The 24,438-nt window shown below is 37.5% G+C and overlaps 1 protein-coding gene across 1 annotated transcript in view; it reads left to right on the top strand.

Annotated features, from left to right (window-relative positions):
• The window catches only part of LOC139139381 (E3 ubiquitin-protein ligase UHRF1-like), a 187,516-nt gene extending 163,528 nt beyond the window's left edge, over positions 1 to 23,988 (top strand). Inside the window, exons 14-16 of the mRNA XM_070708281.1 lie at positions 10,014 to 10,144; positions 13,992 to 14,090; positions 21,669 to 23,988. Of these exons, the coding sequence (XP_070564382.1) occupies positions 10,014 to 10,144; positions 13,992 to 14,090; positions 21,669 to 21,815 (377 nt within the window). The 3' untranslated portion in view covers positions 21,816 to 23,988. The remainder of the gene's footprint in view (positions 1 to 10,013; positions 10,145 to 13,991; positions 14,091 to 21,668) is intronic.
• The last annotated feature ends 450 nt before the right edge of the window (positions 23,989 to 24,438 follow it).

Below are 24,438 nucleotides of genomic sequence, written 5' to 3'. Positions count from 1 at the left end.
CAGTTTTGGTCAAAAAATGTGTATTTCCAAAACTACTCATCTGATAGCTTTGCAATTTGGTATACAGGTTCCTACAGATCACCTTAATGATGTTTATTGAAATTATGACGAAATCTGCAATTTTGTAATTTTGGGGCAATTTTTGCCATTTTTGGTCAAAAAATGTGTTTCTCAAAAAGTACTGGTCTGATAGCTTTGAAATTTGGTATACAGGTTTCTAAAGATGAGCTAAGTAATATATATTGAATGATGAAATCTGTAATTTTGTATTTTTGGGGCAGCTTTGCCATTTTTGGTCAAAAAATGTGTATTTCCAAAACTACTCATCTGATAGCTTTGAAATTTGGTATAGAGGTTTCTCTAGATGAACTAAATAATATTTATTGAAATTATGATGAAATCTGCAATTTTGAATTTTCGGGTCTATTTTTTCCATTTTTGGTTAAAAAATGTGTTTCTCAAAAAGTACTGTTCAACAGCTTTGAAATTTGGTATACAGGTTTCTATAGATGAACTAAATTTGATCTTTTGAAATTATGATGAAATCTGCAAATTTTGTTTTGGGTCAATTGTTGCATTTTTTGGTCAGAAAATTTTATTCTCACAAAACTACTCATCAGATAGCTTTGGTTGACATGTTCTTAGGGATGATCCGATGTGATGTATTCAAAGTACAATGAAATCTTCTATTGTGTATTTTTGCAGCTATTTTAGCCACTTTTTTCTGGCCACTGCATTGAGCTATCAAAGATTTCCACCTTCTTCATCAGCATGTGTCAAAAATAGTTATTCTCTACAAAAACACAGCGGAGCTATATCGACCGCTAGGTCGCTTGTTCAGATGTTATTTCATCTGCAAATACATATCGCAATCTATTTTTTAAATAGTCTGTAAACCACAGAAGCGGGTTTCCCTTTACGGCATAGTGCTCAAGTTTTGATAACAGTATATTATGATCTATCGTATCAAAAGCTTTCGTGAAGTCTATAAAAATTCCAATGGTAAAATTTCCCTGATCAATTTGCTGAATTAAGTGATTCATGAGGTTAATGAGGGATAACTTGGCACTTCGTTTTTCACGAAAACCATATTGGTGCTTAAAGAGCAAATGGTACTTTTCTAAGAATTTCATAAACTGTTTATTTGCAATCTTTTCCAAAATTTTACTAATTAGAGGTAAAACAGAAATGGGGTGATAATTTCCAGATGCGTCTTTTGCGCCTTTCTTGAAAATTGGAACCACTTTAGCAATCTTTAATGCATCGGGAAACTGACAGTTTTGAAATGACAAATTGAAGATGTGACACAGAGGCTTTGCAATTTGTTCTGCAGCAGTAACTAATAATTTTGCAGACAGGTTATCGTAGCCACATGCCTTCTTCAAATCAAGACTCATCAAAAGATTACTCACTTCCTGTTCCGTTGTAGGATAAAGAAAGAAAGAGTGGTTTGAAGGCTCCTGTAAAAATTCTGTAAATGACGAACGAGATGTTTGTATTTTACTCGCCAGGTTTGGACCAATATTTGTAAAATACTCATTAAAATAATTTACAATAGAGCTAGAGGTCTGATTTTTAGCTCACATTTGGTTTTACCAATGTGAGTTTATCGTATAGGCTGAAGTCGATGGCGTCTGTATGTATGTGTGTATGTATGTATGTATGTATGTACGTGTACAGTATGTCCGTCAAAATCAAACACGCAAACTGCTGCATGTTTCAGCTTGGTATTTGGTGTGTGGATGCATCCTGGGCTATAGATGGGATTTTGTTCAAATGAAGTCTGCATTGCCAAAATTATGCAAATGAGCTTACAAAATGTGAAAATGGTTAAGAATTAATAGCTCAAGAACCGCTTTTTTGATTGCTTTGAAAATTTGTGTGCAAGTACCTTAGGTTAACCTTATACAGTTTTATGAATATTGTGAAGATATCCTTAATTTTGTATTTTTGCTGAATTTTTTTGTGATTTTTCTCATTTTCAGTAAAAATTCTTCTTCTCTGAAACCGCCGGCCCAATCGCTCTCAAATTTGGGTTGTCTCTTTGCAAGGATGTTACTCTTCTAATTTGTTGAAATTATGACAAAATTGGGAAAATTACTATTTTTGTGCAATTTTGTCATTTTTGGTCAAAAAATCTTAGACAGTGTTTCCTTTTTAAAACCCCTGGACAGACAGCTTTCATATTTCGTACTCAGAAGTACAGAGATGACAATAGTTAGATATGTGGAAATTGTCCTGAAATATAAAAAATTGTATTTTTAAGACAATATTGTCATTTTTGGTCAAGAAAACTTTATCTCAACATTACTTGTTTGATAGCTTTGTAATTTGGTATAAAGTCCCTTTTTTGATAGCTTTGTAATTTGGTATAAAGTCCCAAAAGATGTAATTAGAATAAATTTTCTGCTCAAAGTGTTGGGAAACCCCAAAATTTGTATATTTTAGGTACTTTTCTCAGTTTCTGACCTTAAATGACCTATACTAACCCAGGATATGTTGTGAGACAATTTTGAAGGCTGTGAACATAATTTTGTCATATTTGATACCAATTTGTTGGAAAATTTGATCCAGAAAACAAAGCTGAGGGGATTGTTTTCATTTTGGACCAATTTTTGCAACTTTTCTATGTAAGACATTCAAAAACTGATGAAAAATATGGATCCAGGATAATTCCAGATGTTGTAATCACCACCCACAGTGGAAGGCATTTCACTATCTGTAACTAACTTAAGTGCTGTTTACATTAGAATGATAACACTCATGGCATTAATTAAAAATCTCCAAGGTTGTAAATGTACTTCCTGTCATTTGGTCTTATGTAATACCAAGGGGTGGAACATTTGATATGCAGGAGGGGGTAGGGTTTAGAAGATCAATGATGTAGCATTACTTTTTTACCAGATCCCTTGTGCATTTTTTGCCCACTCCCACCTTTTCTTTTTATCAAGCCTTCTCTGTTTTTTGTTGTTGACATTTGCTTATGTATTTAGGATCTGCTTCTCCCATTGCTATAGAAGTTGATATGCATGTTCCTAAAGATGACCTCCAGTACCTAAGTTGGAGACCTTATTTGCATTTGTCATTCTTGTTTTTCCTGGTTTAAATATTTCTCGAATGGACCAATTCAAACCGAATGTGAGCACATAGTGTCCTTGACGGTATTTTTGGTATATAGGATAACTTAGCAATACGATTTTTTTGACAAAATGTCACGTGACCTCAATGTCCTTTGCCCTCAAATTTACATATTTGTCCATAACTCAGGAACCACAAGTGCTACACCCTTCATATTTTGTATGAATGGACACCTTATGACGCCACATATTGTACCTTATTAATTATGTGCATATCTAATTTTGAGCGAGCCAGTAGAGCTAGATGTATGATTTTTGGTATGTAGGGATAGACTATAGGATAGAAATTTTTTGACAAAATGTTGTGTGACCTCGATAAACTTTTACCTAAAATACACGATTATGTCAATAAATAAGTAATCACAAGTGCTATGTCCTTTATATTTAGTAGGATGGGAGACCTTATGACAACACATGCTTTACCTTGTTAATTATGCCCATATCTAATTCTGGGTAAGCCAACAGAGCTGGAGGTCTAAATTTTGGCATATAGGGATTAATTAGCAATACAATTTTTTTTTTTCAAAATGTCACGTTACCTTGATGACCTTTGACCTTGATTATACATATATATGCATAACTCAGTAACCACAAGTTCTATACGCTTCAATTTTGATAGGATATTAGACCTTAAGATGTCACATCTTGTACCTCATTTATTATGCACATATGTATTTCTTGGCTGGCCAATACAGCTAGAGGTCTGATCTTTTTTCCCGATTTAGAACCATAACTTAGACATGCCTCTTGTTTCAAATTTGGAGCAATGACATAGACCTATGTGTCCATAGATCTGAACATATACACTCCAGTGATACTTCTTAATGACCACATTTCCCTGCCCCATCAAGACTTATACTCCTATTACAAGTGGGGACTATGTCATTGTCAATGACTTGTCGTAAAAGTTTTTGGTTTTTGTAGGTCAATAATGAAAAGTAAGATATGTCTTTCTCATCCGTGTCATTTGATACTGAAGTAACCTATGGCCACAGCTCCCAAGAATATGCCCTCAAGGCAGGAGACCATTTGCCCTTGGGCACATAGTCCCTTGTTTGGCCTTATGACCCTGATATGAGTTTCATGGACTTTGGTTTTACGGTAGAATGGCTGAAGCATGCAAGGGCCCATATGCCACATTCCGCCAGGGTGTGATACAGCACATTATTGTACAAATGTGAGTTTGCCCACAGTGTTACACAGGGACAAGGCTACGAGGTATATAATAATATATTAATGAGCTTGTATGATCATAAGACGTCCTGTGTTTGCTTGCACTCAAGGATGTCTCTCTGTCTGTGTCTGAGATAACAAGCAAGTGTTTAACCATCCCGCCCAGTGTTTGCCAACAACTAACATCACTACCACGTTGCCTATTATGCGCCCACGGCGCTGGACTTTGCCCTTTAAAACCTTGTTTCTTTCTAGTTGAAGTAACATCATATGAATGTTAACAAGTTGACAGGCTTGACAGTCAATCAGTGTCTCTTTATCCAAATTTGATGAAAACTTAGTATAGCTAATGCACTGTTCTGTCCATCCATCCTTCCCTGCAGATAACCTCTCCCAATGCATACAACATGAACATTAACAATGACTTGTATTGAGGGTGAAGTCCAGAAGCACTGCATCAAATTTTATGAAATATGGTACAGACAGTGTTACAATAGGAGGCAAAAACATTTAGCAACATCGTGTCTTCTTCTTCTTCCCCTACTTTTTCGTCAACCTAGAACTCAAACACCGCTTACCGCAAAGTTCTAAAACTTACAGGCCTAATAGGTACCTATGAGTACTCGTGCACCTGGGTGTACAAATTTTGAATGGTCACATGACTTGGCAGCTATATTTGATTTTCTAAAAAGCTAATATGACATTAAACTGGTCCAATAATCATTATCATTCAAGGTAATACATTACCAGGTCCATGGGACATTTGAGATTTACAAATTTAAGTAGGACCATCCTGAACCACTGATAGTTAGTGGTGGTACCAGGTGTCCGGAATGGGTAAGCGTACCCTGCTAGCATGCTACACCCGTCAGGATTGGTCCCAAAATCGTCTAAATATTGCATGAAGTGATACAGTATATGAATCACTGTTATAAGTCAAAGGCGGGAATGCTGTCGCTAATCATTTGAGTGACTGAGGTGTCATATTTGGCCACAATGTCGTCATATCGACCATAGAACTTTTTGAAAGTCCTCACGAGTCTTTTGGATGTATATCCCTGTCTCACTAGTTTTGATACTAATATGCTGTGTCTCATTTGAAAATCCACGTAGGAATCACAAGCCCTACAATATCTGAGAAGTTTAGACACATATACACCATAAGCAGGTGCAGATGGAATATTACTTGATAAGTGGGGATAATTTATGATTTCAAAATCGAAATCATCCCTTTTGTCATACAGCTTAGTGTGTAGCCCATTAGTACCCACTTACAGGAACAGATCAAGATATGAAGCTGAGTTCCTACTCTCAGTTGTTTCTTTGATTTCCAATTCATCAGGGTATAAGTAATTTGATATGTCTGGATTTTTTAGACTAATCAGATCATCAATATATCTGTGCGTGTTGTTAAAACGCCTTGCAAGTTTTTTAGACCCTGCTTTGTAGAGAGATTGTAGGAACTCTGCTTCATATGAATAGAGAAATAAGTCAGCAACAAGTGGTGCACAATTTGTACCCATTGGTATGCTAAAAATGGTTTCTCCAGATGACCTAGGGGTCTAGTCATTTTAAATTTTTTTTGTAGCAAGCATAACCTTTGGTCTTAAGAATTAGCAAATAAAATCACATGCGGTCACGTGACCTTGGCCGCCATATGGGATTTTTGAAAAATACCCTTTTAATCTTTAAAAATCTTCTCCAGAACCAATACACTGATTGAACTGAAACTTTACATGTAACATCTTTAGTGTAAGGTCTTTCAAGTTTGCGAAAGGCATTTGGATTTGTCACATGGTTTGGCTGCCATCTTGGATTTTACGAAAATCAGGATTTAATCTTTAAAAATCTTCTCCAGAACCAACACACTGATTCAGCTGAAATTTTGCTTGTATTATCTTCAGTGTGATAATTTCCAAGTTTGCAAGAGGCATGTGGATTGGTCACTCGGTTTTGCCGCCATATTGGATTTTGCGAAAATCATAATTTAATCTTTAACCTGTTGCAGTCCAGAGCGCCCTGAAACACCCTATGGGGGTGTGGCCAAAGCGCCCAAAGCGCCCGAACATTCCACACTTCCGGGTTGATTTGAAAATGCGGGAAACGTAACGGTTTTCCGTGATGAACGTATCATCAGTTTCTGGTGACGTACTAAGCAAATGTCAGGCTATATTTTCCCGCTCACAAATATTCAGGTTGCCATTAAAAGATTTTGAATAAAATCGATCTGCGTTTCCTGGGACGCGTCGCCAAGTTGAATTTTAAATTCTTGTTTACGTCTTTCCGTGGTGTTTACCGTCAATGAAAAATCATGGATCCTGGTCGGGCAAATGCCGAAGTCATGAGAATTTTCATGGAAGACGACGATGAGGAGGAATATTTAGGCTTCCCAGACGTAGAAACAGCGAGTGACATCGACGTAGGAGAAATTGATGCGGCACTACGGCAAGTACTGGAGTTTGAGGACGGCGAGCTGCAACCGGAAGCGCCTGATAACTTGCGTGAGATTCCTTGGTCGGCCGATCTTGAAAATTTCGATCTTCCGAATTTTCTGGTCGCTGAATCTGGTCCAAATCATCGTTTAGATGTCGGAGCTCATCCGTTAGATTATTTTTTTCTGTTAATTCCGCCTTCTTTTCTTCAACGGGTTGTCGATGAGACCAACCTCTACACAACTCAGAGTCAACGCATCAATGGTGCCGACCGGTACTGGTATGAGACGAAGGTAGATGAAATGCGGGCTTTCATCACCGTGGATATTTTGATGGGAATCCACACCCTCCCAGACGTAAACGACTACTGGTCAACTGATGACAGATTGCAAGTACCGGGGATCGCAAAAGTACTGCCGAAGAACCGGTACAAGAAGCTGTCGCAGTATTTTCACGTCAATAACAACAAACTCGATCTGCCCGCCGGTGACCCCAACCGTGATCGCATGTTCAAGGTTCGACCTCTCTTTGACCTGGTTCATTTTTCTTTTGCTGCCAGCTATGTGCCATTTCACGAGCTGTCCATCGATGAGGCTATGGTCAAATTCAAAGGCCATAGCTACATGATCCAGTATATGCCAGCCAAGCCAGTCAAATTGGGTTTCAAGGTGTGGATGCTTGCTTGTCCCCGTACCGGATACTGCCTGAGTCTCGACCCCTACACCGGAAAGAAAGGCGGACAGGTAGCACAGAAGGGCCTTGGATACTCAGTCGTCTGGAATCTGTCAAGGATGTACCACAACATGGGGCATATTTTATTTTACGATAATTTTTTTAGTTCAGTTAGTCTCGCCCTAGATCTCCAGAAACAAGGTACCCTGTGCTGCAGTACTGTCCGCACAAACAGGCTCGGGTTTCCAGAAGACCTCCGGAATTTGAAGTTGCGGGACAACGCAAGCGAAGCCCGGCAGTTTGGCAGACTGGTGGCAACATCATGGCAAGACAAGCGCACAGTCAACATCTTATCAACATCATCGCAGCCAGAAATAACAACAATCAGACGGAGAGGTGGTGATGTATCATGTCCGAAGAGTGTGATAGAGTACAACAACTTCATGGGCGGAGTTGACCTTTCTGATCAACTCGCCACTTACTATCCACTCGGAGGCAAGCATTACAAATACTGGAAATATTTGTTCTGGTTTATCATCAACAGAGCAATTTGTAATGCTTGGATCATGTACAAGATCGCTAACACACCACCTCCAAGGCATCGATATCGCCAAAAAGACTTCCGTCTTGATCTGTCAACTCAACTGGTGGCTGGTTTCACTGCTAGGAAACGACCAGGCCCTCCAGCAGCACCAGTCCTACTTCCATCTTCACTAGCTGCGGAAAACCTGCCTTGCCATGAGTGTGTGAGAATCGACACTGCCAGAGAAAAGAAGACCTGTGTCCTCTGTTCCAAACTTGGAAAGAAGACAGCCTCTGGCAGGGGTGTGCAAACATCATGGATGTGCTGTAAATGCAAGATAGCACTGTGTAAATTTGACTGTTTTGTCAAATTTCATGCCATCCAAATGTGAGGTCAACATCTCTCACACATGGCAAACGGCCCTTTTCAGGGCCACTAAACCCTCAAAAAAGAGAACTACCGTACACACATATATTTATTTTGAAATAAAGACATAGTCACACATTAATAAATCCTTTCATTTTGTTATAAATATTGAAAATTTTGTTTTCAATATTACTTTTACTTTATTATAAATTCAAAATTTTGATGCAAATATTTCTTCATTCTGCCATGAAATTCTGCAAAGGTTGGTAGATATGCAATGATACCAACCGCAAATTCCCGGCTCTGTATGATGCTACAAAAATTGCAAAATTAAAAATAAATTGTTCTTCAAAATAACATCTTGTAAAAAAAGGACACACAAACTAATATGAATGTTTTACTTATATTTATTTCATCTGGGACATCTCATCTGAAAAGGAAAGTGTAAAATTGTGCAATCAATCAGCTGCCAACTTCGATTGATGAGGAAAAGTGTCAAGAAAAGGTCTTGGATTCTCCATAAGCAATATATCATTTGAAAGGAAATTTCGTAAGCTTCAAAATAAGTTCAGGTTGCTGTAGTCAGTTTTGAGCTGTTTTTTCACCATTTTGGAAAAAAGAAAACACTGTTAATTATTACATAATACTTAAGTTGTTGAGTGGAGAGTTCTGGTCTCCACTGTATATTGTTATGCAAATGAGCTGGGCTGCAAATGGTTAAATATCTGCTCCTCCAGAACCAACACACGCTGATTGAACTGAAATTTTACTCATATCTTTCTTAGTGTGAGCACTTTCAAGTTTGCGAAAGGCATTTGGATCAGCCATGTGGTTTTGCGGCCATATTGGATTTTGCGTAAGACACATGATTACCAGCGAAACCTACAGTAACTATGAGATGATGTTCAAAATTCTTCTTTACAAATACCAAAATACTTTTTCAAGCTCAAATTTGGCACATGATGTCATCAGTGCAAGAGCTTGAAACCATGGCAACCGCTTGGGCCCCACCAACGCTGCTTGCAGCTTTAATTACTATTTGACTTATTTAATGACTTTTGTATTTAGGGTAGCAGCCCAGATTGGCTTTATGTTTTCACCACAATGGTATGGAACAACCTCATCATTTTCTATAGTAAAGTTTGGCTTCTAAACAAGGAAAGAATGGTAGCTATCTATATCCTGAATGACTACACTAAATCTGCAGATGTTGATCATCTAAAGATTTAACAGTCAAGAAAGGCATTTAGCAGTAGCAATTCCTAATTATAGTACGTCTCTTCTATTATGAATATGGGGCATTTTACATTCATAGCTGGCCATCTAATTTTTAATGTCAAGAGCCCCGTACTCAGACATGCCTGGACCAGTTTCTTGCAGATTAGTTGAATTTTGACCTTTCAAGAGCCAGCACATGACATACCAAATTCTGTACAACTTGGTATAAAACGACATAACCTTATGCCATTCATACTAATGTTTACAGTACAATCCAAAATGGGCATCAGTCACAGATAGGTCTTTGATACCCTTGTTTCTTTTTTCATGTGGATCATATTGACTTCAATTTAGTTACTTTCACTGACGAATTCCCAATTACAAGTGGGCACTTTGTCATTGTCATTAAGTTGTTGATACTTGAATCGTCTCATGTGCACGAAGAACACATCATCAAATCAAGAATAATTTGAAATTGTTTTACATTTAAAGGTTCCCCAAGATGTAGCCCGGCTAAGAAAAGTAATATGCAGATACCAAGTGATGTCAAACATTTGGTGAAAAATGACCAGGATAATAAGAAACTTTGGGATGAAGTTACATCACAGGTCAAACTTGGCAAGGTAGGACACCATTGGTAGTTTTATTGCTACGACATGCCAACCGGCATGAAAATTTACAAATGTAACAGTAACAACGGGCTTTGATGTTGGCCTGTATCAATACACTTATCGATAGAGTTAACAAATGCACTTGATCTCCATCTTGTGGTTGATGTGATACTATAAAAATCAAATGTAACAGCACTGATCTATAATGTAATGGGCACTTTATGATATGCTTACAAATAGTTGAAGACATTTAGCAACAAGCTGTTGAAGTGGTGATATTTTGCACATGGTTAGTGTTAGTTGATAGATACAATAAGAGTCCTCCATGGACCCAGGGATCTGTAAATAGGGATGCCAGACGCTCACTGAAAACTTGTGACATTACACTGACAAGTGTTGCACACTGAGCTGTTTCCGGCTTTCAAACTGCTGAATCTCAAAAATTATTAAGTCTAATTCAACAAAATTTTCAATAAAAAATTTCTGTTCAGTTGTTTATTCTGCCATGCAATTTTTTTAGAAAATAAAGAAAAAAATCTGTGTCATTTTAGCGCTCAAAATCAAGCATTATTATTCACCGTACAGCGGCACGCACATTTCTTAGGCCACTTCTTCCTATGGAATGGCTCGTGACAGAGGTTGACCACACCGTAGGATGCCCATATTTGGAGACAAAGTAGGTTGAAAGGTCATCTAGCTTGCAGTGACTTTGATCTTTCAAAATTGGCTCGCCCAAGCTGTGATTGTTGTTCAGCGCCTAAACGGCGTTTTTGTAGGTAGGTTTTTGCTGAAATGACAATTTTCAGTGATCGGAGTTAGTATACCGGACAGCAAGTGTTATTCTTAATTTGTGGAAAGTTTGAAGCATTTTCATAGCCGTTTTCTGATGTAATCTTTCATTAGCTCCGCTATCAGCGACGCGGAGCTTATCAAATAGGTTGATTTTCCATCGCCGTCGTCCGTCAACAATTGCCTTCTCCTCTGAAACCGCAAGTCAGATTGCTTTGAAATTTTATATGCAGTTCACTTGGGGTGACCTCACTTAAGTTTGTTCAAATCATGGTGAAATTTGCATATTTGTATTTTTGGGATATTTTTTGGTGTTTTTGGTAAAAAATCTTCTTCTCTGACACCGCTTGTCCGATTGCTTTGTAATTTGATGTGCAGTTTACTCAGGGTGACTTGTGTCAGATTTGTTCAAATCGTAATGATGTTTGCATATTTGTATTTTTAAGGCAATTTTTGTCATTTTTTGTAAAAAAATCTTTAAAAATCTTCTTTCTCAAAACTACCAGTCAGATAGCTTTGATATTTGGTACATATGTCCCTAGGGATGATCTATTTCAGATTTCTTCAAATTGTGCAGAAATATGCAAATTTGCATTTTTAAGGCAATTTTTGCCATTTTGGTCACAAAATGTATTTCTCAAAAAGTACTGGTCTGATAGCTTTTAAATTTGGTATACAGGTTTCTAAAGATGAACTAAGTAATATATATTGAATTTCTGATGAAATCTGTAATTTTGTATTTTTTGGGCAATTTTTGCCTTTTTTGGTCAAAAAATGTGTATTTCCAAAACTGCTCGTCTGATAGCTTTGAAATTTGGTCTACAGGTTTCTATAGATGAACTAAATTATATTTATTGAAATTATGATGAAATCTGCAATTTTGAATTTTTTGGGCAATTTTTTCCATTTTTGGTCAAAAAATGTGTTTCTCAAAAAGTACTGGTCTAACAGCTTTGAAATTTGGTATACAGGTTTCTACAGATGAACTAAATTTGATCTTCTGAAATTATGATGAGATCTGCAATTTTTCTTTTGGGGGCAATTGTTGCCATTTTTGGTCAGAAAATTTTATTCTCAAAAAACTACTTGACATGTTCATAGGGATGATCCGATAAGTATGATGAAATCTTCAATTGTGTATTTTTGCAGCTATTTTAGCCACTTTTTTCTGGCCACTGCATTGAGCTATCAAAGATTTCCACCTTCTTCATCAACATGTGTCAAAAATAGTTATTCTCTACATAAACACAGTGGAGCTATATCGGCCGCTAGGTCGCATGTTTGAATCCTGAGACAAGATCTTCAAGAAAAAATACAATTCAAGTAAGTTTAACCAAGAACAAAAAAGGGCCTGGCATACCTACTGTAAAGAGGGTTGTGTAAGCAAAACTTTGGTGAAATAACAAACAGACAAGTTGCAAATTAGGCCAGACAAGCAATACTTTCATCAAGATAAATTTTATATTCAAAAGTAGTGGCAGCTTGCCAAGTAACAATCTATCTGTTTGGTTATCTATCCATTTATTTATTTGTTTATCAGTCCCTTGAAGCAGAGGATTTCTAGATTAGATCATGTCCGTCCCAGTAAGGTGCGGAATTGTGTTTTATTGTTTTTAGAAAGTTTAGCTAGAAGTTAAGAAAGCTAAATTAGAATTATCTAAATTTAAATCTAAATTACAGCTTAATTTAGAAAGTTAGAATGCTATTTAGATTGGGCTAAATATCGTAATTATCGGATATATTGCTGGGGAAAAATTTGGACTCCTCAGAGTCCATCTAAACTCCAGCTAAATTAGAAAGTTTAGAATGCTATTTATATTTAGATTTGGCTAAATATCATAATTATCAGATATATCACAGGAAAAAAGTTTGGACTCCTCAGAGCCGATCTAAACTCCAGCTAAATTAGAAAGTTTGTAATGCTAGTTAGATCGGGCTAAATATCGTAATTATCGGTTATATCACAGGAAAAAATTTTGGACTCCTCTCTGCCGATCTAAACTCCAGCTAAATTAGAAAGTTTAGAACGCTATTTAGATCGGGCTAAATATCGTAATTATTGGATATATATTACTGGAAAAATTTTGGACATTTCACAGCCGGTCTAAAGCCCAGCTAAATTAGAACATTATTTAGATGGGGCTAAATATCGTAATTTAGCTGTGTTTAGCTGTGTTTTATCGTGTTTAGCTTATTTAGCTCCCATTGACAATACACAGATTTTAGAACAGGAACACGGCAAGAGACACAATTCTGCACCAAACTCATCCGTCAGTGTTCCCGCTAAGGCTTATTTGCGCGCTAATTGCGCAGTGTCTCCGACTGCTCCCGCAGTGAATTTTCATGTTTTGCACAACTTTAGTCTCAGTCATTTCAATCGGTATTAGTTTTGGAAACCATAACCCAGGGCGAAATGTGCTACCTCAGCGTAGATTTTACTTCTGCGTTTTGAGTTTAGCGCCCGTTGGTGGCGTAGTTGCCACCAACGTTCATTATACGTTGTGACGTACCTCAATAAATTAGCATATACATGAACGGACCCAGCTGTGAGGCAATCAGGCGTATCTCAAGTTGCGCACCCTCTCAAAACCTTAGAGGGAACACTGTCATCCGTACATCCATCACCAGCATTTCAAGCGATTTTTTAACAACTTGGGCTATAATGAGTACAACTTTTCAATGTGTTTTTCACAGAATTTAAAACCTGTTCACGATAATCCTCTGAAAATTCTAATGCTGTGCGGCTTGAAGGGCCTACAGCAAATACTGACACAAACAAATACTGGTCTACATGTAGGCTGATCAAACATCACATAAATGTGATGCAACTTATCACCTGTTGATAATCAGCCGGTCGAGAGGGTCGATCATGGCCATGGCATAAAGTGAACTTTATTGTAGGTATTATGTTTTTGAAAATGTGGTGATCCCCCCTTTCCTACCAGTGAAAAAGCGATGACCCCCCCTTCGCGGATTCCAAAATTACGATGACACCACCCCCCCCCCCCCCACCCCCCCCGGGCCGTAAAAACTGAATGGTCCCTAACAGATATTTCATGTTACCACACAGAAATTTGTTGAAGCTGTTGAGGATATATTCATGTGTATCTGCTGTCAAGAAGTTGTGTATAAACCAGTCACCACTCCCTGTCAACATAATATATGCAAGGTATGTTAATTGCTTGTTAGATAATCTGATTACCAATGATTGTCCTTTCAAGTTTAAAGTAAATAGGAATTGATCTTTACAGTAGATTTTGTGCACAGTATATTGGAGTATGGCAAAGGTTATCAGTCCGTGTGTACTTGTACATTTTCAGCTTTTAGTGATTCTGTGATACCAGGAAGTACCAATATACATCAGTTGTTCAGTGTGATATTGTTAAATATGGCTGCTTGGCTACCATGGTGAAATCAACCTGGTTCTGCAGACTAAATATGTTCCAGGGGACAATATTGTTACAGTCATGACAGAATTGCAACATAAAAGTATGTGGGAGTGTTAATTTTTTTGATATTTCTATGTACGGTTTCTATCAGGGTCGTTTTGCTACACTTAGGCCACTGTTACGTGCAGAGAAAACGAACAAAAGGGTGAACTCAGCAGTTTCCGTTTAAACAAAATTTATTACGAAAAAAAAACTAATTGCTAAGTCAGGGACAGAGTACAAGCTTTAAAAGTGTACAGACTACTTATCTCAGCTGGGACGGCAAAGCTCCAGTCTCAGAGTTGTAACAGTCAGTTGGATGAATGAACAGTCCTTTGGCTTGCAGGCTTGAAGCTGCACAAAGTCCACAGTATAAATCCAGCGTTGACAGTGAAGGTCTTGAAAAGTCTTGAGAATGACTACTGCTGGAGTTTAGTAACACACAAGAGACACGATCCCAAAAGTCTGACTGGAAGCTGTGCACGTCCCTTTTATAAAGGCATATAAGAACAATCTAGAACTTTTATTGACATGCTAATTACTGTTCTAAAATTATCTCCCTTACACAACTAATCAACTTTCCAGAACATTCCAAACATGACTAATTGAATTCAAGGTTGTGAGGTCATCAAGGGCAGTGACCTTGGGAATGTCTAGACTAATTGAACTCAGGTCATGATGAGTGTGGGGGAAATGACCTACATAACACACCCCCTCTTCAAAAAAAAGAAAATTTTTCAAAGAAAAATCTTTCTTTTACAAATGTAATCTTGAAAAGGATTTAAGTACTCAAATTTTGTTTTACTCTAAAGTAAAGTTTCTTGAAAGTGAACAACAATAAAATTTCTTGAAAGTGAACAACAATAAACTCTAAATACGAGAGAGACAGTCTGCAATTAAATTGTCTCTGCCTTTGATATGTCTAATGTCAAGATTAAACTCCTGTAACATTAAACTCCATCTTAGCAATCTCTGATTTTTGCCTTTAAATTTCTGCAGAAAAAACAAGAGGGTTGTGATCAATATAAACCACTATTGGCTGATTTGAAGAAGTAACATAAACTTCAAAATGCTGTAAAGCTAATATCAAAGATAAACACTCTTTTTCAATTGTAGAGTAGTTTCTCTGGGATTTGTTAAATTTGCGTGAAAAATAGCAAACAGGATGATCTACACCATGACTATCCTCTTGCAATAAAACAGCACCAGCAGCCGTATCACTAGCATCTACAGCTAATTTGAATGGCAAATGAAATCTGGTGCAGACAACACTGGGGCACTTTGCAGTATGGCTTTAAGTGTATCAAATGCCTGTTGGCATTGCTCTGACCAAACAAACTTTACTTTCTTTTTAAGTAAGTTAGTCAAAGGCTCAGTAATTGTGGAGAAATTTGGACAGAATTTTCTGTAGTAACCAGCCATACCGAGAAAGCGCATCAGTTGTCGTTTGCAGTTTGGTATGGGAAAACTTGAAATGGCACTGATTTTGGCATCAACAGGTTTTACCTCACCCTGTCCTACAGTATGTCCGAGGTAAGTTACCCTTGCCCAACCAAACTCAGATTTGGCAAGGTTGACAGTCAACATTGCTTTGCTCAGTCTCTCAAAGAACTTCCGCATGAGCTTGATGTGTTCCTCCCAGGTGTCACTATACAGGACGACGTCGTCAACGTAGGCTGCACACCCGTCTAGCCGGATATGACGTCGTTGATCATCCGTTGGAACGTTGCCGGAGAGTTCTTCATTCCGAATGGCATCACCTTGTACTGGAACAATCCGTCTGGTGTAACAAAGGCGGATATTTCACGAGCACGATCCGTCAGAGGGACTTGCCAAAATCCCTTCAGTAGGTCAAATTTCGTCACATACTTGGCTTTTCCCACTCGGTCGATGCAGTCATCAATCCTCGGGATTGGGAAAGTGTCTGTCTTTGTTAAGGTGTTGACCTTCCTAAAGTCCGTGCACATACGATAACTGTGGTCTGATTTGGGAACAAGTATGCACGGCGAACTCCAGTTACTTTTACTGGGTTCAATAAAGTCATTGTCCAGCAGGTATTTGACTTCTTCCTGGAGATATTTCGCTTTTGTTGGATTCAGTCTGTATGGATGTTGTTTTACAGGCTTACTGTCCCCAACATCAACGTCGTGATAGATGACGTTCGTCCTCGTTGGAACATCTTGAAACAGGTGTTATATTCGTGGAGCAGTTCTTTCACCTGTTGTTGTTGTTCTGGCTGGAGGTGTGCCAACTTTGTAGACTCCAGCTTCTCCAGGATTTCTGAGTTCTGAAGCTTGACCGAGCCCAGCTTTGAGTTTAGAGTATTTTCACTCAAGTCAGTTTCAGTATCACTATCTTCATAATGGCCAGAACTGACTGTACTGACAGGCTGAGTTATAGTAGGATTATCCCTATCCAAATATGGCTTAAGCATATTTATGTGACATAGCTGTTTTTGTTTTCGCCTGTCAGGTGTTATTATGATGTAATTTAAATCACTCAATTTCTTATCAATTAGATATGGCCCAAGTAACGAGCATGGAGTGGTTTGCCAGGAATTGGAAGTAGAACAAGAACCTTTTGACCTGGTTCAAACTTCCGTTTTGAGGTGCTTTTATCATATTTGGTTTCATTGACTGCTGAGATGACTCAAGATTTTCTCTGGCTAATTCACATGCTTTAGAGAGTTTTGTACGAAAATCTGACACATATGCAAAATATTCAGACAATCATCATCGTCTGATAGGAATTTCTCTTTAACGAGCTTAAGTGGGCCACGGACTGTATGTCCAAATACAAGCTCAAATGGGCTAAAACCAAGAGACTCTGAATTGACTCTCTAACAGCAAAGAGCAAAAAATGAATTCCTTCATCCCACTGCTTCTCTGTGTCAAAACAGTAGGTCCTAATCATGTTTTTCAAAGTTTGATGAAATCGCTCAAGAGCACCCTGACTTTCTGGATGATAGGCGGATGACCTATACTGTTTAATGCCTAGCTGATCCATTACTTGTTGAAAAATACCAGAATAAAGTTGGAGCCTTGATCGGACTGGACACATTTAGGGAGGCCAAATAAAGTGAAAAATTTGACTAAAGCTTTCACTATAGTCTTTGTCTTTATATTTCTCAGTGGTATGGCTTCTGGGAACCGAGTTGATGTACACATTATTGTCAGCATGTACTCATTTCCTGATCTTGTTTTTGGTAGGGGCCCAACACAGTCATTAGTATCCTACTAAATGGTTCTTGAAATGCAGGAATTGGCTGTAAAGGGGCCTTTGGAATGGTCTGATTTGGCTTTCCTACCATTTGACATGTGTGACAAGTTTTACAGAAATGTGCTACATCCTGCCTGAGATTAGGCCAATAAAAGTGACTGAGAATTTTATGATAAGTTTTCCTGACTCCTAAGTGACCAGCCCAGGGAGTTTCATGGGCCAGGCGCAATATTTCAGCACGGTAGGCTTTGGAACCACAATTTGATGTTTTATAGCCCAATCGTCATCAACCAAAACATCTGGAGGTCTCCATTTACGCATGAGAATACCAGACTTTGTATAATAGGAAACAGAGCTATCTGAAGTTTTACCTTCATCATCTACCCTGTCAAACAAAGACAAAATATCTGGGTCTTTGTGTTGTTCTGCAATGAGATTTGATCTAGAAAATGTCTGACTTTGGTCAGCAGAAGTTTTACTGGAAGTTTCAAATCCACGAGGGATAACGGAATGATCCGTGTCAAACACCTGACTGAGAAAGGTGTCATTTAAGTCAACATCTGTGACATTATTTTTGAGAGTATTTTGATTCTCGGAAGTTTTCTTTGACATGGCTCGAGTAATGGCACATGAAGGAAATAAATCGGGTATCTCTTGTTCAATTGGCTCTGGATCCTGATCTAAACTAGGATTATCAGTCACAAGTGGATTAGTAATGACCTTGTCCCCAGCAAGGTCGTTTCCAAGAAGAAGGTGAATCCCTTCAAAAGGCAAAAAAGGCCTAATACCTAAAGTCACAGGTCCAGAAACAAAGTCCGAAGACAAATAGACATTATGGAGAGGAACAGGAATGTAGTCATTACAATCTACCCCCTTAATAAGAACTTTAGAACCTGAAAATGACTTTTCAGAAAACGGCAGGGTATCTGCCAACAAAAGAGACTGGGAAGCCCCGGTATCTCTTAAAATTTTGACAGGGGTAGCGGAAGAGAAATCACTAGAAAGTGATATAAAACCATTATGAATAAATGGCTCGAAAATACCCATAATGCTATCTTGAGAAGAATTGACCTTGACCTCATTAATTGGGGATGAGAGGGGTTTAACCTCAGAAAATGTGTTGCACACATTATTAGACTCTAATTGAGTTGATGAAGAAATAAAGCCGGTGGGCTTAGATCCACTTTGACCACTTTGACCTTCACGTTTTCTTTTCAATTTGAAACACTCTGACATTAAATGGCCGTCTTTCTTACAATAATTACAAGAAAGTGTACCAAACTGTTTGTCAGAAGGAGATTGAGACTTGGGATCTGATGATGTGGGAGTGTTACTTGAACTCTGTGAACTGTTGTCATTTGATTTTCTACTGTCCTTTGAAAAAATCTTGGATGAAAAGGAGGAGTTAAATTTACCTGCATTGTTTCTGTATGAAAAGGACTGGGATGGTTGCTGAGAAATGAAGATTTGTGGGTCAATGAATAATCATCGGCCAAACGTGCAGCAACCTCCAATGTATTTGCCTTTTGTTCATTGATAAACGTCTTGATGTCACTCCGAATGCACCTCTTAAATTCTTCAATCAAAACAAGCTGTCGTAATTTGTCATAATTCTGACTGACCTTTTCAGAAGAACACCAGCGATCAAACAGTTGTTCTTTTGTTCGAGCAAATTCAACATAAGTTTGATCCTTCACCTTCTCACAATCCCTAAATTTCTGACGGTAAGCTTCAGGCACCAACTCATAGCCCTTGAGAATTAATTCCTTCACAGAATCATAATTTGAAGCCTGCTCTACTGACAACTGAATGTAAATTTCTCTGGCTTTACCCACCAAAGCACTCTGCAAAAGCATAGACCAGGACTCCTTAGGCCAATTCAGACTCTGAGCAATTTTCTCAAAATGAAGGAATATTTATCAACATCCTTTTCTTGGAAAGGGGGAACTAACCTGAAATGCTTAGTGATGTCAAACTTGTCTGAAGGGAAGAATTTTCCTGATTGTCCAAGCTCTAAACGTCTCATTTCTAACTGTAGTCGATGTTCTTCCAATTCTCTCTCCTTTTCTCTCTGTCTTTCTTCCATTTGTAATTCTTTGTCTTTCATTTGTAATTCTTTGTCTTTCATTTGTAATTTTTCCTGCCTTTCCCTTTCTTCCATTTGCAATTTTTCCTTTTCTAATTCCAATTTCTTAAGCTCCAAATCTGCCTGTATTTCTAATTCTAATTTTTTGAGTTCGAAGGAAGACTCAGGCTCATAATCTTTTAAGGCAGACTCCTCAAAATGGCCAGAATTAACTAAATGTTTTGCAATCTTGAACTGAATTTCTCGCTTGCGCATAGATCTTTTGACATCTACTTTAAGGAAATTTGCCAGTGCTATGAGGTTGTCTTTTCTGAGGGAATTAAATGTGTCCTGATCAAGGTCATCCATAAATTCGTCTGGCTTGAATTCCGCCATGATTGAATTTCGCTGAGTTCACAGTATACAGTAGTTTTGAAAAGGCTGTCAAAATGTTGTCAAACGGCTCAAAATATTCGTCTCCCGGACGAGCCCCCAATTTGTTACGTGCAGAGAAAACGAACAAAAGGGTGAACTCAGCAGTTTCCGTTTAAACAAAATTTATTACGAAAACAAAACTAATTGCTAAGTCAGGGACAGAGTACAAGCTTTAAAGTGTACAGACTACTTATCTCAGCTGGGACGGCAAAGCTCCAGTCTCAGAGTTGTAACAGTCAGTTGGATGAATGAACAGTCCTTTGGCTTGCAGGCTTGAAGCTGCACAAAGTCCACAGTATAAATCCAGCGTTGACAGTGAAGGTCTTGAAAAGTCTTGAGAATGACTACTGCTGGAGTTTAGTAACACACAAGAGACACGATCCCAAAAGTCTGACTGGAAGCTGTGCACGTCCCTTTATAAAGGCATATAAGAACAATCTAGAACTTTTATTGACATGCTAATTACTGTTCTAAAATTATCTCCCTTACACAACTAATCAACTTTCCAGAACATTCCAAACATGACTAATTGAATTCAAGGTTGTGAGGTCATCAAGGGCAGTGACCTTGAGAATGTTCTAGACTAATTGAACTCAGGTCATGATGAGTGTGGGGGAAATGACCTACATTAGGCCACGCCCTCAGTGGGGTCATGGTTGGTGCACTCAGACGTCACAACACTGCTCATTTACATCGACTAGCGGTCCCTGCTTTGTTAAAGACGGGGTCATGTCTTGATTTAACTCCATTGTGGACTTTTAGCCCGGGAAGATCGTGCCCATGACGCCTTACCCCGTGGCTATTGCAACGCAAACACATCAAATGCGTCACTACTACTATGGTCACTTGTGATTCAATACACAACAGCCACTATGTGGTATACATAATACACAGCAGTGGCCATGTATTGGAACCACAATTAACTGTGGCCAATATGCCCTCTGAAGGGCATTGTTTCCGGATTGCCTCGGTTTCAATAGGAAGTGTTGCTCGCTTCGATCAATCAGCAAAACTTGTAGATTTGGCTGGCAAAACTAAAATTTCATGTCAAAAATTTTTATTCGCAAGTGTGGTGAATCGTTTTAATAAAATTGTTGTCACATTCAAGTTTTTATCACATTTTGCGAGTGTGGAGAGCGTTGACATGAACTCTCAGTATTATACTAATTACGTAAGGGGAAATCCTAGAGGTTACACCCGTGGGGAGCGTAAAAAGGTGTGAAATACTTTCCGTTATAAGATACAGCGTCAGGCAAGCATCAGAAAGGCAAAAAAGTCGACTGGACACAAGTTGGGGGACACACCCACATTGCATTTTTCCTTTGTTATATTTAATAATCGCGTGTGCTAAACGATAACAGAAATAGACATAACTGTTCTATAGACCATCAGGGTCATTTTTTTCTTTAGTACCAAATTTTGCACAGTGACCCCAAATTTTATTCTCGATTTTGAAAGAGAATGGTCGAAAAATTCCTTGAAGAAAGTTTGAGCAAAAGTTTCTTTTTCTTTTGAGGTGCATACTACCTTAACATTGAAGTATCACTAGTTTACCAGATGTGTATTTGCAAATAGATCTACTGTATCTTTTGAATTTCAGGATTGTCTTCAACGTTCCTTCCGAGCACAAGTGTACACCTGTCCGGCATGTCGTAATGAACTTGGTAAAGGTTATTCCATGGTAACCAATGCACCTCTGCAGCTGGCATTGAAACAAATATTTCCAGGTTATGAAAATGGACGGTGATGAACTTACCCACTCTTCTTTTTACAAGCCACTGATTAATTAAGCAACAATAATATCCAAGTTTCTTTATATCGAGCAATTAGATTTTTTCAAACGATTACACTGTTTTGAATAAATTTTCTTACTCATATCAAATACTAAGGGCCAATGCTAGTCCAAATGAATTGTGAATTTTTGAAATGTTTACGATTATTAATGCATGTCTTCATGTCATACAGCTTTATTAAATCGTTAAATTATTATTTCCATGTCAATAATACCTATTGTTAAAATGGTTCATCTTGGGTTCTTTTTTTCCGAAGGCACATCAGGGGGAGGGGCAATGATATCACTACGTCACTCCATCAATGTGTGTCAGTCTTCCAGCCTATATATGTCCATCCTTCAAATAACACACCAAATTTTTGGTATTTATAAAATCAACTGAATCTCATGTGACCAGTTTATATACATAGAGTGTTTGGAGGATGATTTACAACTGAGTTTTGTTTCTGCAGTGTGGCTTGAGCTTGTATTATTCCCAGTGGATTACCAATAATGTCCTGTAATGACTGAGATTTGCATTTTATTATTTGTAAATGTGCAAATTCATATTCGTACTAATCACCGTAAAATTGTTGTATTCGTTTTTTGAGAATCTTTCTCCCTTCATCTTTGTCAAAAATCTTTGAAACCTCTCATCCACTTGGCTTTCAAATTCATATTTAGTTTCTTGAAGACAATCAGGTATTTGTTGAGATGACATTTTAGTTGTTCATTATTTTGGGGTCAATAATCATTTTCTTCGAAGCGGCTCATGCAGTATCTGTCAAATATGGTTTATGGATTCATAGAATGACCTTATTCAGGGGAATTTATTGCTCAAAATATTTTTATGTTCCCAGAGATTTGTTAAAGGAATGGTCAAACTTTTACATACATTTTCAATGAATTAACTCATCTAAATCCACTTGTCTGATTATACTCAAAGTGTTAAAAGTGCTGATGTCCAAAGATTGTATAGTCTGCATATTTCGACATTCGGTTTTTGGGTATCAAAAAACACCAGAACAGATGTCTTAGTTGTCTTTGTAGATGATTTCAAGTGCTTTTCCCCTATTCCTTTGTTATATATTGTTTGGTGAATTCTTTAATTATTGAGTATCAGATAGATCATTATTGAGTATCAGATAGATCATTATTGATTACCAGATAGATCATTATCATTTTCCAGTATAATATTCATTATTATTTTCAGTTTTTTATAAAGGATAAGTATTTCTTCATGTTTTGATGATGTTCATGAAACAAAATAATTTTGACAAATTTCTCCAGTATCGTAATCAATATATATATTTTTCATCATTTAAAAATATGTTTGGCTCCATGTTTTGCTCCAGGTCTAATGCCTACAAACCAAAGTGTTTCTTAGGTATAGTCACATGCAGTTACTATTATGCAAATTTGGCATGAAAATATGGTATACAAAATCTTTTCATTGCCTTTTGGTACACATTTTTTGGTGATTTCAGCTATATCCTCAGAAATGTTTAATCTTTGCAATATGAAATGAAACCTTTGTGCAGTCGTAATTATCAGTTTAACATGTGTAACAATAGCAAAACATGTGTAACAATAGCAAAACATGTGTAACAATAGCAAAACATATCTAACTTTGTAACAATAGCAAAACTGTAGCTCTAATTTAAAACTGTATCAATTTCACCCAGCTGATTTATCTAATTTTTAAAAGGAACACCAAATACTTGGCATAATATTCCTTATTATTTCCAGTATGTTTTAAGTAGAACAGTTGAATAACACATCAATTCGTATCACAGTCACTGCCAAGGTACAATTCTTTCACTGCCTTTGTCATAGAATATTTACAAATGTTCACCAAGAGTTGTAAATTTTACATCAGCATGTACAAAAATTAGTTACAGTATTTTCCATTCTTTGAGATTATATAGGGTGACAAAACCTTGGATATACAGGGCAAAATCCTAACTGTTATCGATGAAGGAATGTTAGCACAGTCAATGAATCTGTAAGTTTCACTATGCGTATATATTGTACATATTAGAGTATAAATAATTATGTTTAAGAACCTTCTAATCTAAGAACATTCTAATTTTGAAGTCTTCCATTGCTGTGATCCTGAATCTTTAAAGAATAAGAACTTGTTAACAGAGTTGTATCATCTTGAAGTGTTCTTTCTCTCTCAAAACTGCCACATTTACCAATTTCCATGAGCAGACAGACACACAGAGGACACACATTGGAAGGTTTTGAGTCAAAATTGGATTCCTTGCAATGACCCTATATCAGCTACTGTTAATTTCAGAATCTAGCCAATTCCAAAAACAAGACACTGCCTTCACGAAACAAATGATGTTATTAGACTTATACATGGTTCAGCAAGTTACCATGTCACTTCTGTGCTTAGATTTTTAACATGCAAATGTATTGTCACATGTGAACGTCTTTGAAAATTTCATGCTGCAGATTTGTGTTTTTATTATAGTCCCTGCAGACAATGTCTAGGGGACTGATGGTTTGGGTTCTGTCCTCTCAGATATTCCTGGCATGCATAAACCAATTCCTTTCAAACTTGGTACAAGGACAATACACTATGGCATAC

The sequence above is a fragment of the Ptychodera flava genome, chromosome 8, assembly GCF_041260155.1.
Source record: "Ptychodera flava strain L36383 chromosome 8, AS_Pfla_20210202, whole genome shotgun sequence".
Classification (NCBI taxonomy): Eukaryota; Metazoa; Hemichordata; class Enteropneusta; family Ptychoderidae; genus Ptychodera; species Ptychodera flava.
This window is presented reverse-complemented; position numbering and strand designations above follow the sequence as displayed.